At 38.2% G+C, this 16,865-nt stretch overlaps 1 protein-coding gene across 3 annotated transcripts in view; it reads left to right on the forward strand.

The window, feature by feature from the left end:
* Positions 1 to 16,865, forward strand: part of tanc1b (tetratricopeptide repeat, ankyrin repeat and coiled-coil containing 1b) — a 109,209-nt gene that overhangs the window by 56,510 nt on the left and 35,834 nt on the right. For all 3 annotated transcript variants that reach the window (XM_024286421.2, XM_024286423.2, XM_036209548.1), the window contains 3 exons: positions 882 to 1,015; positions 4,088 to 4,277; positions 8,645 to 8,947. In XM_024286421.2, coding sequence (XP_024142189.1) covers positions 882 to 1,015; positions 4,088 to 4,277; positions 8,645 to 8,947 — 627 coding nt within the window. The remainder of the gene's footprint in view (positions 1 to 881; positions 1,016 to 4,087; positions 4,278 to 8,644; positions 8,948 to 16,865) is intronic.

Below are 16,865 nucleotides of genomic sequence, written 5' to 3' on the forward strand. Positions count from 1 at the left end.
TTTTAAAAAAGTAAAAAAATGTAAGATACTTTTATGTTTATTTTTAAATTTAAAGAATTTCCTTTAAGGTTACAGGGTACTTTATAGTTAAAACTTTTATCAGTTTTCTTTTTAACGTTAAAAATATATTTTTTCAAATATACATTTTTTTTTAATGACATTTTGTTTGAGTTTAATAAACTTATTTTTTCAAAATGACTTTTATTTTAAAGCTAAATATTTCCCTAGTTTACAATGTGTACTTTTACTTTTGAGTTCAAAACTTATTTCAATTTTTTTCTGTTTTTCATGCACTTTAAGATGATCCTGATTTTACCACAAACTTTTCAGTTTTTTTATTGACTGAAAAATATTTCCATTTTGAGGAGTTTGCCAGAGCAGATTTTCTTTCTGTGGTGTTACTCTGCAGCTCTGAAACTGTAGTCCAAAGTGGTTTTTGACCGTAGTTAGTTTAAGCTTGGGCTGTCTGTGTCCACACATTTATATTCAGAAGCTTTATGAGGGAGAGCTGTAAACAAGCAGAAAGCTGATGAAACTGGCACTCCAGGCATGTTTCAGGAGACACAAAAACACACTGGCTCTGTTTCCTTAACAATGCCAGACAGTCACATGTATTTACACTTTTAGAGCATCGTCTAACACACACACAGACACACACGCACTGAAGCCCCAGCCCCTTTCTCTCTCTCTCTCATCTTCATTCCTCGCCCTCTACGGGTCTGCAGCACATCAGCAGCTGCCGGAGAGCGCAGCGTAGCATTTCAAAGGAGACCAGAGCAGGCAGCATGGCCCCGTCTGGGCCAAGCACCAAAGAGGGAGAATCCTCCCTGCTTTCCACTGAGCATTTTTCTCTTCTCTGCCTCTCCCTCTCTCATCTCCAGACCTACAAGCGGAGCAACAGCCAAGCTCCTCCTCTCCTGCCACTCAGGAACTGATGACAAGATTGGGATTTTTACTTGGAGAAGGGATCCCGGGTACGGCACACATACCTATGGACGACAAGAATGAAAAGAAGGTATTTCATCTTCCTCTCCACCAACTCTTTTTCCTTCACAGGCAGCGGCTGCTGCCGGTGCTGCATCAAACAGAGAGACAGAGGAGAGCTGATCAGAGGAGAGGCTAGTCATCACTGTGACAGATTCTTTTCAGGCATTTGTTGGATTCTTTTTATCTTTCGGACATCATCCTTTCTGTCAGTTGTTTTAGTTTTTTTCATTTGATAACTTAAACATGTTCTTAGCTGCATACTTAAGATTGACTCCATGTGGTTTTATGTCCATGGAAGCTCCACACTGTCACGTGTTAGTCTCCCAGTAACTTGAGTGCTGTTCCAGGGACTCCTGAGAATGTAGCAGGAGTATTTGAGACCAGGTCCAGAAATAGTTATGTTAGGTCTGAGCCTCAGTTTGTTTGGCTCGACTAATTAAGCTGGGAGTGGGGAGCTGAGCCAAGCACGCCTCTCTTCACCCATTCAATACTTAGGCATGTTTTGCACAGACAAGTAAACCTAACAGCAGTAACAAAAGTCATGGGTTAGGGTCATGAAATCATGGAAAACTAGCAATTTTCTTTTTCTTTTTTTTTTTAATTCTTGTTATCAAAGTTTACCATCACCTCATGTTAAGACTTACTTCATATCATTATTATTGTGGCATTGTTTTAGTTTTGCATTGAATAAGTAACGCACACCACTTTCATTGAAAAGTCAATGCAAACACATGTAAATACACGTCTTCGATCAAATATGTTCATGCATATTTATGAGTTTCTACAACCGTTTTTGGGCTCTGCTTAACAAACGGCGACCACTGAACACATGTTGTAAACCAGGTTGGTGAACCTTTATTTTTACAGGTAGGTCGATTGAAAACAAGTTCTTATTTACAATGACGACCTGAGTACACAGCTGAACTTTGACCAATCAGGGACTCAGATTTGGTGTCGACGAATGGATGGTGCTTTTAATTCCCATTAGTGCCAATCATTTGGAAATTGATCATGGAGGAAAGAATAATTATTGCGGTTTGTGTCCGGTTGGAATTATATAACACCAAGTGTTGAGATTAGAGCTTTGAAAAAAAAAAAAACTGGAGCAAGATTTGCTAGATTAGCACCGGTTTGACATTTTCACCAAGCCTCTTTCAACTGTAGGTGGCAGACATGCGCTAGTGAAGAGTCAAAAAAAAAGAAGCCCCCTCTGCTTGACCAGTGTGAACACAATGTGCTAAGAACCTGCGTTTAGTGTGTTCTTAAATGCACGTCACACTTCTGCTTATTTTTAAGCCAAAATCAAAAAGCTTGTATAGTTTTTAAGACATATTTTCTGCAGGGCGACAGGAGTTCATCTGAAATGCTCATCTGGGTTGTGGGCGGGGCTCCTGACCTGGAAGTTAGCCTCCGTAATTTCCCCATCAACCCTTTGTTTACACTCTCTCTCATTTGCATATAGCACCTCACAAGTTCAAGCTAACATTAGCATAGCAAAAAAACAGCGAGCAATATCAGAGCTACAGAGGCAGCTCAGACGAGGAAAATGAAGACGTTAATGGGTCTATTTGTCTACAACTGGAGTAGCAGAGAAGGGAGACTTTCGTAGTTGCTGCATTACAAACCTGAGCTTTTTCAAGCTGTGGGTTTTCACCTGATCCAACAGGAATTGATTAAAAAAAAAAAAACACATAAATGCAGTTTTAATCTTAAATTCTTAAATACATGTCCTCCATCATGAGAAAAATGCTACAAGAACATGTTAAAAAACACTAAAAACACAATATTAATTGGAGTGGGTCTTTAAGGCCATTGTATGAAACCACAAGTAGAGAGTGAAGACAGAGAAGGTTACACAGTCAAATTATCATCAATTTGTCATTCTACAAGCATTTGGCAGCTGTCTTATTATGCTGTTTGTAATCTTTCAGTAAGCTGCTGTATAAACACACAGACTTTAAAACAGCAACAGCTTGTGATTCTCAAATGAGAAGTTAATCACTTGCCTGAATGTAATCTGCTTTTTCACTGCAGCAAATATACCAACATAATGTTAATAGTCAAACATGGAATATTACTGCTCAACATTAAAATCCAAATAGTGATGGTGTTTCCATAAACACATATTTCAGTCCTTCTGTCACAGGTTTTCTGCACGATGATGTTAATATTTCTAAATTTACATAAAAAGTTTTTGCAGCTCAAACATTTCGAAACACAGCTTAATGAAACTCGAGCTTTTATCTGGATCTGAGTTTATCGTCTTGATGAACTAAAGCAGGAAAACAGGAAAAGGATGGCTTGATGAGGCGTGTAATGGGGTGGTTTGTTTGTGACACTGCCCTGTTTCAACCTTGAGTCAAGTGCTGCCTGGAAGAGCAAAATTCCAATAAAAACAGACTTTTGATGGATGAAGCTGGTGAACTTTTTTAGAGCTTTGGGATTGAATTGATTCAGTACTTTTACAGTTTTTTAAACTATATTTTATTTATATATTGCAGCACTCTCAAGTTTGATTTTCAAGTATGTCGAAGTTGCTAACCTTAGCTTAAATGACGTAAGATGAATGAGGAGTTGCTAGGAGACTGTAATGTATTTGGTCTGCACTGTGATGTGGTTTGTTTCTTCCTACAAACGCTGAATGATAACCTTGAGCTAAAGTGTATAGTTCTGCAGGAAAGTGAAGAAACAGGACAAACAAGCTTTAACGTAGATTTCTTCGGTTGTCAGTTAACTCGAACAAAGCTCCAACCGTTGTATGCTAATCGGACAGGCCTGATGCCCTTTAAAAGATGTCTATTGTGTCCCAGCAGAATTCCCTTGTGAACTTTTCTTTAGGCTTATTTTGGGTTCCTTCAAACAGATGGCCATGAGTGTGTAATCTTAAAGCTTTGTCACGTTTACAGTACATTGGCCCTTCAGTTTGTGTGTCATGCTCACACATGAAACTTTTGCTTATTTGAGAAGGAATGTCTTCAACTGCTTTCACATGATTTCGATCAAAAAATGCTGTTCGTGAAGCTCATTATTTCATATACTGGAAAATATTTTTTTTCCTAATTTTTAAAATTCCTTAACATTTCCACTGATCTCTCCTCAGTCCTCCCTGACCTGCCAGGGCATCAGCCCCTGCTCAACACTGACGAGCAGCACGGCGTCTCCCAGCACCGACAGTCCCTGCTCCACCCTCAACAGCACAACCAGTCGCCCGCCGCTGAGCCGCTCCAGCCCCTGTGGAACCATCACCAGCCCCAGCTCCACACTGGAGAGCAAAGACAGCGGAATCATAGGTCAGAGAATCACCTTGTTTGGTTTACTTTTAGAGAGCAGTAAAGCTGAATTTTAAAGTCACATAACACACCAGATACTGTGGAATAATCCGTCAAACCTTGAATCTGTTTCAGATTATCTAAAAAAATTGGAGAATCCAACTGGTTTAGAATTTGTGTCACAGCTCTATTTTCCTAAAGAGAGTCAGCAGATTTCTGTTACATTGGAGCGCCATCCTCTAACCTTTTTGTGGCTGCGACCTGGTCAACCCCTGAGGATTTTTACCTTTATTATATCCATATTTTAAATAGGACTTCTGATAGCATTTTGTTTTTGTTTTTTTTCCATCTGTTTTCCATCCCTGCACTAATCCTGTATCCATTCACAATGAAACATTCCACTTACAACTTTTCTCGTGTTGCACGCCGCCGGACTACTTTTACCGATCAAGTGACTGATAATAAAACGGAGCGAATCCTGTCGTCTTCAAAACCAAACGATTTTTCAGAATAAAAGAGGCTCACTTTGCCTCCTTGACTAAATTTGCAGCTCAAGTGCTTGAAGATGTAGCTGAGAGGATCTGGTTATTTTCCAAAATAAAAGATTGTTGAGACTCAAAAGACAGAAGACGGTATTATTAAATATTACCTCCGCCTGGTGCTGGTACCAGCATGCGGCCCGGTGGTTGGGGACCATTCCATTGGACAACTACAACATACACGAGTCACATTTGATTAGTTGCTGTCAAGTTTTTTTATTTAAATGAACTGAGATGAGATGATTAGCCCTGAACCTTTAAACTTAAACTTTTCTTTTTGTTTACTTAGTTGTCTTCTTAATTTTCATTGTTGTTTTCAGTGGTGATTTGGTTTATGATGAATCCAAATTGAATTTTTTTGAGCTTGGATGCCTTATTTTTATTATTATTTAGTGGAGACTTAGTTTTTGATTAGTCCAAGTTGAAGATTTTGAGCTTCTATGGGGTTATTTGTTTAGTTTGGTTTTTTTTAAGGGTTGATTTGGTTTATAATGAGTCCAAATTGAACTTTTTTGTGCTTGGATGTTGCTGTTTTTTGTGATTTGAATTATGATAAATCCAAATCTCAAAGATTTTGAGCTTTGATTTTTTTTTAAATGGTGATTTGGTTTATAATTAGTACAAATGTAACATTCAAGATTAGATTGCTTTGAGGTAATGTCATATCTTCAGAAAACAATTTAAAAAAAGTTTTAATATCTGTAATCAGGAGCTGCAAACATGTTTTGAAAATATCACATAACAGCGAAATCGAACCAAAATCACAATAAAAAATATATATTTAGTTCTTTTTAAAAATAGTTTAATGTTTGAATAACTTACCTGACTTCATTGTATATCAGTCGGTATGTTTGAATGGAGTGCTGGTATGACATTTCCTGCAATTTGATGTTTTGCCTTCTCTCTTTGGTAATTGCCCCAGAAGGCATTTGGGAATTTGTAGAAGCAGACAGGAAGATGGCATAGGCGACGGATGGATTAATTCATCTGCTGTTTCCACTTGCAAAGCCTCCAGTGACTGCTCAAATGTTTTTTTTTCTTTTGTTAAAATGGGATAGGAATTAAGGATCAGCACTTACTTAGACAGTAACAGGTATTTAAACCTAAAGATGTATCTAAAATGTGAATTTTAAGTGAAATAACTCTTTTAGGAACTAGTTTCATGAAGAATGCTCTCCTTGTTCCTAAGGTTTCATGACCCAGGAGGTAACTGGGGAAAGATTCTACCATAAAACTACTCCCATGGGGGTTGTACTACTGTTGGGAAAACCTGTGTTGAGCATTTCTGATTGGACATGCTTTCCTGCCGCTTTCACTCTGTTTTTCCTCTGTTTTCACTGGGAAATTTTAAGTCTTACAGGCTTTAAGATCCTTTTTCATTTTGTTTTGTTTTAGCCTTTGCACAAAATGCAAACTCAGTTATTCTTTTCACAACTGAGTTAAAGTTTTTTAATGAAGTATGGACTGATTTTTTTAAATGAAAGATTCAAAACAGCTTTGAAACTTTATTCAGTTTCCCTCCTGCTGTACTTTTGGGTCCATATAGAAACCGAATAAGCTCCGGGAAATGTGTAACATGAACTAATCAAGTATCTGTCGCTGGAACTGTCGGGGAGGAGCGACACATTTCTAATGACTCCATTTGTCTCCTCTAATCTGTAACCTAAACCTCAAACCCAAAAGACAGAAAGCTGAAGTCATTTCTCTGCTTCTCACGAAGAAAAACTCTTGGGTGGTAAAGCTTTATAGAATTCCCCGAAGCTAAAGAGGATATGGAAGTATAAGCATTCACATTTTACAACATAAACTAACATAGTGCAAACCCCTACCTGACATATGGCAGTTTGAATTTCTAATATTTCTGTGGTTAGATAACTGATTACAATGAGTCAGTCATTCTGCTCCCTTAAAGTAATATCATCACCAGCTTGTGAATATTTTATGAAAGCTGTGTTATTGTATCTTCCAGCTGCAGGGGCATTGATCCAAATCAAAATTAATTGTTTTAGAGAATTTTGTGAAGTTCCTCTGTCATTCAATTTCCCAACCGGATGATCACAAACTGTGAAAAAAAAATGTTTTGAAATTGTTCTTTCATTTGATTCTTTTGTTAAAGGATGTGCATATTTATGAAATGCAACTCTGAGGTTTCATAAAACTTACTGCTGTTATCTATGTATATGTGCTGGAGTCTTAAGATACTTTAAAGCTCAGTCAACCTGTTATCTTTGGGTTTCTGATGATGCACGAATACACTCTAAAGACCCACTCCAATGAAAATTGGGTTTTTAACATGTTCAAATTATGGAGGACATATACAAAGAAAATTAAGCATTAAATTGCATTTTTGAGTATTTCTTTATCCAAATTGTTGTGAATCAGCCCACAACTCAAAGACACATTTCTAATGAACTTCTGCTGCTCTGCAGAAACTACATCTGATAAAACGACACAAATTTATTTGATTTTGGCTAAACCATTATTAAAAGACCACTGGGAATACTTTTAAAATTAATTTAAAAGATGATTGGAGTGTCCTTCAACATGCATAAATCACAAATTTGAAGGTGCAATATGGGCAGAGACTAAATGAATGTTTGCACAGATGCCCTCATAACCATCAGAATAAAAGCATGTGATTGAAAGGGAAGAAGTGGTCACGTCTAATAACCTGTTTGAATACCAGCTTTTCCTCGTCAATCCAGCAAGTTCAAGAGGACACAGCCATGTTTGACGCCAAATCTCCCAAGTATATTTAATCTAAAAAGCATGGAGTTTAATTAGATTTAAGATAGCCGATTGTACAAGGCCATTACTTCTGCTTGGCGGTTTGGCAGTGAGTGAGTAATATTAAGAAGCCCCAGTCCGCAGCATTTCATCCTCAGCCTTGATAAAGTGGGCCAGGACGGAAAAGTACAAAGCCGCGGTGCACAAGTCAGACTCCTGCCTGTGATTAATGCTCCCCTCTGTCTCAAGTTTCACCCTGACTGTGCTTTGATAAGCACATTAATTTGGCCCTGGACCGCCTTAAAAGTTCCTTTTTTTATTGCATTGTCTTAACATTTACTGAAGAGCTGCACGACCAGCCTTAAGGAGGACTTTAAACTCCATCCAAAGTTTAGGGGGTGTCTTATTTGTCTTAAATTAAAAGGGTTTTGTTTGTTAGTGTATGCATGTCAACAAAAAAAGATACTTTTAACCTCTTAAACAACATTTCTTACCAGTCTGCTAGTAAGTCAGAGCTGCTGCTGCTTTTACAAACGAGCTCACATTTGCCCAGAACGGCAGAGGATTTGCTCCCTGGATCTGGTTGTTAGATTAATAATGATGCAATGTGCTTTTGCATGATGAAATCCACATTAGCAGGGTGTTTTATGCAGGCTCTGCCAGCTGGTGGGTCAGTTCCAGTCCTCACACTGCGCTAATGTTTCAGTAACCAGCTGCCTGTCATTGTGTGTGGATTCAGCGCTCCACTCAGCTTCTGCAGCAGTGATGATGGTTCTGTTGGCACTGGAAGGAGTTTGAGGGTCCAACTTTTAACTACTTTCTCTGGTTTTCTTATTTGATGAATTTTTTAAAAAGTTCGTCATTAAATAAAAAGGCTACAAAACTGACACAAGCTTCCTATTTTTATTGAGTTTTGCTTCAAATTTAAGATGGACTTCTGAGGAGTGTTGATAAGAGTATGTAATTGTTTCAAAGCTTGATTACAGATCGGAATCTTGTAAAAGACTCAAACAGATCAACATTCAGATCAGGCAAAAGCAAATCTATTCGTCTCGCTTCTTTCACACACATTGCACCATTAGTTATCCGACTTTTAATCATCGTCTTTTTTCAATCTTTCAGCCACCATCACCAGCTCTTCAGAGAACGATGACCGCAGCGGCTCCAGCCTTGAATGGAGTAAAGACGGCAGCCTGAGGGGAAACGGGCGCCATGGCCTGGCGCAGTGTGTGCGGGCGGATACATGCTCCCCCGTGGTGGAGGAGGACTCCAGCAGCGCTGCGGGCGCGGACCACCAGCTGCAGAAGATGTCGACAGGATTAACAGGACCAACGCAGGCTCAGAGTCACACACCTGAGGGATCCGGTCCGTACCTACCGCAGACGACGTCGTCCCTCATGATGCCACGACCAAACTCTGTGGCGGGTAAGAACCTTCACTTCTTTTTGCTGAGCACGTCTCACGGGGAGGTCTGTTTAGGGTTCGCTTGTTGCTGCCGCTCTGCAGATATTTTGGAAATACAGTTTGGTTGTTCTTTTTTATTTTGGAGGTTGTCTAAGCAGGAGTGTGGGCTTAGGCAGCTGTTGTTGAGTGTGGCTACCATGTTGAACCCAAGCACAAGTCTGGCTGATCTGCTGTGCATTCCTGCCCTTGAACCTCCCCATACCCACACAGCTGTCACAGTTGTTAATACCCCCTTTTTCTCCACATTTCTATTCCCTAGTCCCCCTCACTTTGCTCCCCTTCGTTTTGCTCCTGTTACCGTTGACCTTGTTTTGAATGCGTCTTTGCGAGCTGTTACTTGCTGATCTACTGTGGACTCCGTGATTTGCAAAGTCAGGGACAGTTGTTGGACAATATCTAATAAGATAACAAATCAGCAGTTGAGTATACACGCCCACGCTGGTGATTTTACTGCATTTCTAGGCCTTCCACACCTCCTCGGTTTAATTTACACCTGGAATGAGAACAATATCGCCATGAAGGGCAGGTCTCACGGGTTCCATGGCAGCCAGGAAAAAAAGGACAAAAGCATTAGTTTAAAAAAGGTTGTGGGTTTCGTAAAAGGTAGATGGCTGTTTAGCAGTGCAGTGACACCGCCACTTCACACCGCGTGGTCAGAGAATTCCTCCAGTGGGGTTCAATTTCAGCTGGGCTGGGACTTCAGAAAGATGCATAAAACATAAGTGGACTCAGGTTAAAGCAGCTGCCAACACCGACTCAAGTCAAAGTCAACAAACCCGTAAGACTGAGACAACACTAAAAACTAAATGTATTCTCATCTCTTTCATAATATATTCCATTTATTTATTTAATTTTAACATGTGATAAAACATAACAGTCCAGACACTCTGGCTCATAAAGCTAGCAGACCCAGAAGGACTTGGCAGAGCATGTGTGCATGTGTGTGTGCATGTTTGTGTGCTCCGAGTTTATGGGCTGATGTCATAGTTATGCTGCGCTGCCCTCCAGGGACCCTCACAATTCACACCTTACATTTTTATGCTGTGCAACAAAACCCGGGAGAGGACACGCTGAGAGGTTTTTTTTTAACATGGTTGGAGCTTCTTCATGGGGAATTAGTATCTAATAGCAGCTGATGAATGGATGTGAAAATGAAATGATAAATAGAGGTGACTGCAATGTGAACCTGTAAAAAATGTGTTTTCCTCTTTGGATTTGCCAGAAATCTGGTGATATTTGCTCTTTATATAAGTAAACTGATCAAAACTGGATGTTTCATGATACATTTTGATCAATGACACGATCAAATGTTCTGAAAATAACATTTTCAGAAAAAACCTTTGGTCAGAATGCTGTTGTGAGTGATTTTCGTTTCAAATTTCAGGCGGTGGCACAAAGCCCAAAACTGGAAGACTGATCCAAATTTAGTGCTGACATACCCCAGTCGTGCACTTTGGTATCAGTGTGGCTAAGATGTGTGCACCTACAGGTTGAGAATGGCCTCTAATGTGCAGTTGGATTGGTAATTATACATTCATTACCCCGAAGCGAAGCCGTTGTATGCTAATTGCGCTTCCGTCTTTTGTTTGTTTACCCTCCTGCTGTTATGATGGGATTGAGTGCATTCCATTGAGCTGGCTTTATAGTGGCGTTTGAGGCTCGACTGTGACCAACGCTTGGCCATTGCCCGTAAGCTAAAATTGCTACCATGGAAATAGTTTCTTTCGGATGAATTGAACTTTCTTTAAAGTGTGGCTGAAATCCCTTTGACATCTGAAAAAGCTCTGAGCAAACGACACTTTTGAAGGATCTGTTTAAGGGAGAGTTCCAGACATCTCTGCTCTTACAGAGGATAGGACTGGCCTTGGGATGCTCCAGAATCAAAACTCTCCTTTTATCTGAACACTGATAAATGTTACCATGAATGCATAGAGTGATTCTAAGTTCACACTGGTGTGAAGGTTCATGCAGGAGCCTTTCTGTCCTTGAAAGTGCTTGAATTTGATTGGATTTGTGTAAAGTGGATTGAACTGCAGATGGAATTCTTTCCATTTTAGACATTTTTTCTTCACTAAATATTGTTGAAGAATGATTTAATCTGTATTTCTAGAGTGAGCTGTCCTTATGCATGAAAAACCTTGAGTAAGTTTTATCTATTTTTCTTTTCGATGTGTGTTTTTTTTTGGCATTTACAAAACACAGTATTTGTTGTTTTCCAGCCAAGGGTCTTAGTTTGATAAGAAAAAAGAGATAAATATGTGATCAAAGTTGTAGTATGCTAAAGGTCATGCAGTTGAATATAATTATTCATCTGTGTGTAAAGGATATGATATTCTTACTGGTGTCCTATTGGTTTTACTTTAGTAAGTGTAGCGTTGTTTGGATTTTGTCTAAGGTTTTGTATTTAAAAAACGTAAATATAATTTATTAGACTTTATTTTAACTTGATGAATTTGGGTAAAACTGGGAACAGAGGCTCTTAAGTTCTAATATCCTGACTTGGCAAAATATTTTATAGAAGTATAAAAATGATTCTTGATTTATCAAACAAATAATTGGTTTCAATATCACTTATTCTCAAATGTTTATTGAGCCAGACTTTTAAAAGATGTTAAATAACAATAATGATTCATCATATCTGAATGATGCAAACAGGGCACTGGTCTTGTATTGCACTGCCTGCCTGAGCTTTAGAAGAATAAAGTAAATCTAGCTGACTTGTTGGGGCTTCATTTAAATTCATACATTGTTGCTGGAGGAATATTACAAGTTGAAATGAGGTAAATGGAGTCTTTGTTATTCAGTCTTGTTGCTGCTCCTCGAGAATGTCAGCTATGCATGTCAAAGCCGTGTCTGTGTAACGCAGAGACGAGTCATTTGCAGCGTCTGTGACTACACACACATGACTTGTTGTTGGGGTGTCTCTGGGCCTCAGTGGGGAAGACATTTTTTTTATGGCAGTGTCAAATGGCACAAATGTTGTCACATACCACCTGTCAGAGCAGACAGTGCTAAAGGCAGATCCCCTCTAAGGAAAGCTTTATGTTTCCATCATTTGAAAGACTAATGAGAATCATTGTTTACTATTTCTAGGTCCTGTAGGCATCATTGAAGTACCGGTGGTTAGTAATTAAGTGTTGCAGCTATTTATTCGCTGAAAGTCAAGATTGGCTGATATGACAGATTTTGGTCCATTAAACATATGTGAACATATTTTTCTGCCTTTATGGCTGCAATAAACTTCCTGTTGAGGAAATATGCTGTTTTATTGCTTACTAGAATAGTTTTCAGGTTACAATCAAATCGAATGCAGTAAATGGTAAATTTGGTCACTTCTCATCTGCCTACATTCACATAACCAGCTAAAGGAACCAGTGACACCTAAATAAAAGACGCTCTTTGACACACTGTAACTCATCAACCATTTATGCAATCAAGAAAAATAAGCTAATTCTGAAAAGTGGCTTTTCATGTCAACTTTGCACCAATATGCAACACTTTACATTAGTAAAAAACTAATGAAAAAAACATGTTTTGTTAGCAAAACAAGCTGATATTCTATAAGCAAAGAGTGAGCCTTGAGTGAGCAAAGAGTTTAGTGTCTCGACTTAGGAAATTTTAACATGTGACTTGAAGAACCAGGAATCGGACTACCCCCCGTGACAGACTGGTAACTTTTTCAGGGTGTACCCCACCTTAGACCAACTGTAGCTTGGATAGGCTCCAGCACCATTAACTGGATGCATGTAGGAATGGGTTAGTGGACGGATGCATCTAGGAATTGGTTAGTGGATGGATGGATAAAAGCTGCCACCTTAAACCAGTTAGAATACTTTATTTCTACAGCAGAATCCCCAAAGATAAAGCATATTTTTAAAAATCTGGTTGATTTTTTTTTTTATTATTATTATTATTTATTGTAAGCAGACAATTTTGGATGCCAGTTTTTATTTCTTTAAAACTGAGCAACATTTTTTTTAGATTGATTCAAACAATTGTCAGTATTTTCCGTTAAAGTTTGTATTGTACAGTTTTAGTTGGAACTTTTTGGAGGAGCTCTTAGTGGTTTAGAGGGGCTGAGGGATGGAGTTGAACAATCGCTCTGCTCTGTTTTTGTCTCCAGCAGCACAGTGAGTGATTGGAAGCACAGACGGTTTGATTGTCCTCCAAATGATGTTTTAATGGGTATGTTTTTATAAAAGGGAATATCTGAATCACACCAGCGCTTTGTTACAAAAAATGATGTCGTTTGCACCCAAACCCACGTCTATTCAACATGAAGATTATCTTTGTTTTTAACACATTTGCGAGGTCGTTCAGTAATCACAGCTCATGTCTGTCATTGCTGTAACAGATATTCATAATTAATGGCGGTGTAAATGTAACTTATACTAAATTTGTTTTTTAAAAAGCAGAAAAAACAGCGTTAACTGGTGTTTTAACATCATGCATGTTTCTGTGGGGCGGGGTCTATCTCCAGTGTGTCCCTTCAGGGACAAGTATTGACTAATGAAAACAAAAAAGAAACTAGATAAGCCATTAAGCCATTCTTATCTTCCCACACTCTGGAAAGGTCACAGAACCTTTTTGAAATGTCTTATTTCAGAGAGTTTGGTTTGATCTTTCAGCGTCACAGCAGGAGCAAACGGAGATCCAGAGATTGGTGTGCCAACCCTGAGTTTGGAGCTTCTCCTGGCTGCATGGTTACAGCAGAATCTGTTAAATGCAAAATCTTAAAAGAAGATTGTACAGTTAATTATTCGCTGCCATTCGAAGGGCAATTTGTCCAAGTTGGACTGCCAGCAGTCCACTCTAGAGAATTCAGTAATCGCTTTTAGAGGAAAAAATGTGTTGTGTAAATATCTTAATGTTTTTTTTTTGTCTGGCACAGATTTTCTGCAGTGAGTTATGACTTGAATCCAAGGCAAAGCCACTCTCTTATTAAAGCATATTTATTACTGTAGTTTAAAACGTTTTGCTTTGTCATATTTAAAACACTGGAGGCACCAATTTCTTTAGTGCAGTTTGTTTAAGCTGTACTAGTAAGAACCATTTAGTGGAGGGGACAGTCTTTTTCTGCAGCTAGTTAAAATATTCCAGCACATGTTTGTTATTTTCCCAAAATCAAGAATATTAGCACATTCTGAATTGAATCATTTTAACAAATCATATTATTTCCAGCTCTTGTTTATTCTCAGTTAAATTGATTATAAATGATACTGTCAGAAATTGGCCGAAGCTGCAGAAAATACAAAATGATGATATTGCATATTAATGCATCACAGATAAGGATGGGCTGTTAATCTAGTATACTTAATTTTTTTTTCTTGAAACATTACTTATCAATTATTTATGTGTTTTTTGCATAAAAGAAACAGAGGAAGTGAGTTAAGTGAAGCTGGTTACATGCCACGGAAATTATTTTGCAAAATTGTGGAGTGGAAACAGTGCTGTCTTACTCCTCCTGCAAATAAGCATTTCAATTTGGAGAGCAAAGCAACCAAATCCTGGTTTTTACACCAGATTTCTGGCATGTACACAGTGTGTATTTAGTGTGTAATATTTTAATTCCAGCTCTCACTTTAGCAGATTAGCGCATCCACAGCAGCTGCGCGAGATGCGAATTTTGGCAGCAGCTCAAATAGTGCAGCAGCCACGGGGCTCTTAGGTGTTTCTGTTACACAATGGTATAAAAGGGACCTGCTGCTTTTCTAGGATGTGAAGGATCCAAATGCCGATTCAAACTGAGACGTCCAGGCCAAGACCACCTGAAACCATGGATTTCTACTCTGACAGAAAGTTTAAGAATCAATACATGGATGTAAGATTGATCTTTTCTAAGAAAATCAATATCAATTCCCCAAATCCAATTGACAGTTATTTTATTTTTAGTTTACATTTTTTTTTTTATTCTAGTAAAATGTATTTAAGTTGTTTTTTATTGTAAGAATTTAAAATTATATTATCTATTTACTTTATATCACTATCTGTGTTTTTAAAAACAAAATTAAAAAAAGAAAGACAACTCAAAAAAATTCTATCAAATTAATTTAAATTATATAATTGAATTGAATCGTGAACTAGTAAAGAGTTTATGACAGTAAGAATTTTAGGGAGATAATAGAAATAGGAACAACAGAATTTTTTGGAAGTTTGGTGATCTATGAAGGGCCACGATGCAGGAAACTAAGGACAGAAACTTGCACTACTTGGTCAAAAAAACGCCTTAAATAACTGAAAACTACTAGGGGTGCGTATTATAAAGAGTTTGACGATGTGATACATATCGCAATACGCATTGTGATATGGTATGTACACGATGCGTATCATATGGGGATATATACGATACCCTAGTATATGTGAGGATATACTTGGGATGTATCACGATACTATTTGTATCACGATATATCCCAAGAATATACAAGAACAATTTTTTTAAGCTGAAGCTCCGTGCACAGAGTTTGGGTTTGGTACCCATCCTGAGTAAAAACTAAGTAGTACATGTCTCATAACAACAAAAACCACAAGGCTGACTAGCACTAGCTGGTTCTTGCGAGATCTTATTATCGATTTGGTTGCGGTGAGCTGCTCAAAGAGGCGCAGTGTATTATGCTGCCAACTAGTGGTCGGGGTTTAGGTGGAAAATAAAAGTTAGACACTGAGGGACACTCATAAATAATTAAATATCATCATATGATTTATGATGATACTTCATTATTTATAAGTATCGCCAAATTAAATATAACGATATATCGTTGAATTGATTTTTTTCCTTACACCCCTAAAAACTACAAATGTATAAAAAGTAATGTATCAGATGCGAACGTCAACAAACTTTAACATGACCAAATAAATGAAGAGAATTTGATTTAAAAAAAACTGCTAAAAGTCATTGTCAAAGATTTATCTTTACAGATGTTTTTCTACTCTATGACAAAATACCTGCATTTGCACTAAGATTTATCTTGAAGAAACTTAATAAAAATGTAATCAGGACCCCTAGAATGTAAAGTACACCTAATCTACCCACCCCTCATTTTTCATATGGGTTTCAGTTCCAGTTTATGATCTCCACTAAAGATCTTTTGGGATGGAGAGCGTTTCAATTTTTAAAGCTGTTTTACTTGGACAAAGATTTTTAGTTTGTAATCATTTTATCGACTGTATCTGTTTTTTGTGGAGCTCGTCAGACCCTCTATTATTCTTGTTTCTTCATTTTCAGTTTAGCAGGACATCTTGTGATCTTGGCTTGATTGTTCCTCATTTTTCCACCCATGCTTGGTAGTTCCTGCGTCCTGATGGATTTACTAGACGGGAATTGCAAATGTAATCCTAGATATGCCATTAGTTCTGGATGGTAGCTTTGGCGCTCACCAGCCATTGACCTTCTTTCATCCAGCCTCCTCTTCCATCTTGTTGTGCCAAAGTCACTTTGTGCGGTGTAGTGTAGAGTTTCTTCTCTTCTTGTGTGTCTTTTCTCCTTCTGTGGGAGAAGTTGTGAGTTTTTGTTTTAGCCGTCTGAAATAACTGATCTCTTCACATTAACAAGTTCCATGTGGAGGGCAATATTTATCAGCTTTTGCAGCACAAAGGTGGTCTTTGGGGGCTTTGAAGTCAACCTGTGTTACACCCCCAGTCCAGAGGAAGAGGAAATGGGTAACATAAAGACAAAAGTATATTGCAGCTCAGGTGTTAAATGAGCGGTAAAGTTAAATAAACTGAGTTAACAGGGTATCTGTGGCTCTTTAAAAGTCTTAAAAGGTCTTAAATTTAATTGAACTAAAAAAAGCCCTTAGAAAGCATTGTTATGTTAGCTTGGAGTTGTGAGGGGCTGTAAGCTAGCAAGAGAGCATGTAACCAAAGAAATAATGGGAAATGG

Source organism: Oryzias melastigma, linkage group LG21 (genome assembly GCF_002922805.2).
Source record: "Oryzias melastigma strain HK-1 linkage group LG21, ASM292280v2, whole genome shotgun sequence".
NCBI lineage: Eukaryota > Metazoa > Chordata > Actinopteri > Beloniformes > Adrianichthyidae > Oryzias > Oryzias melastigma.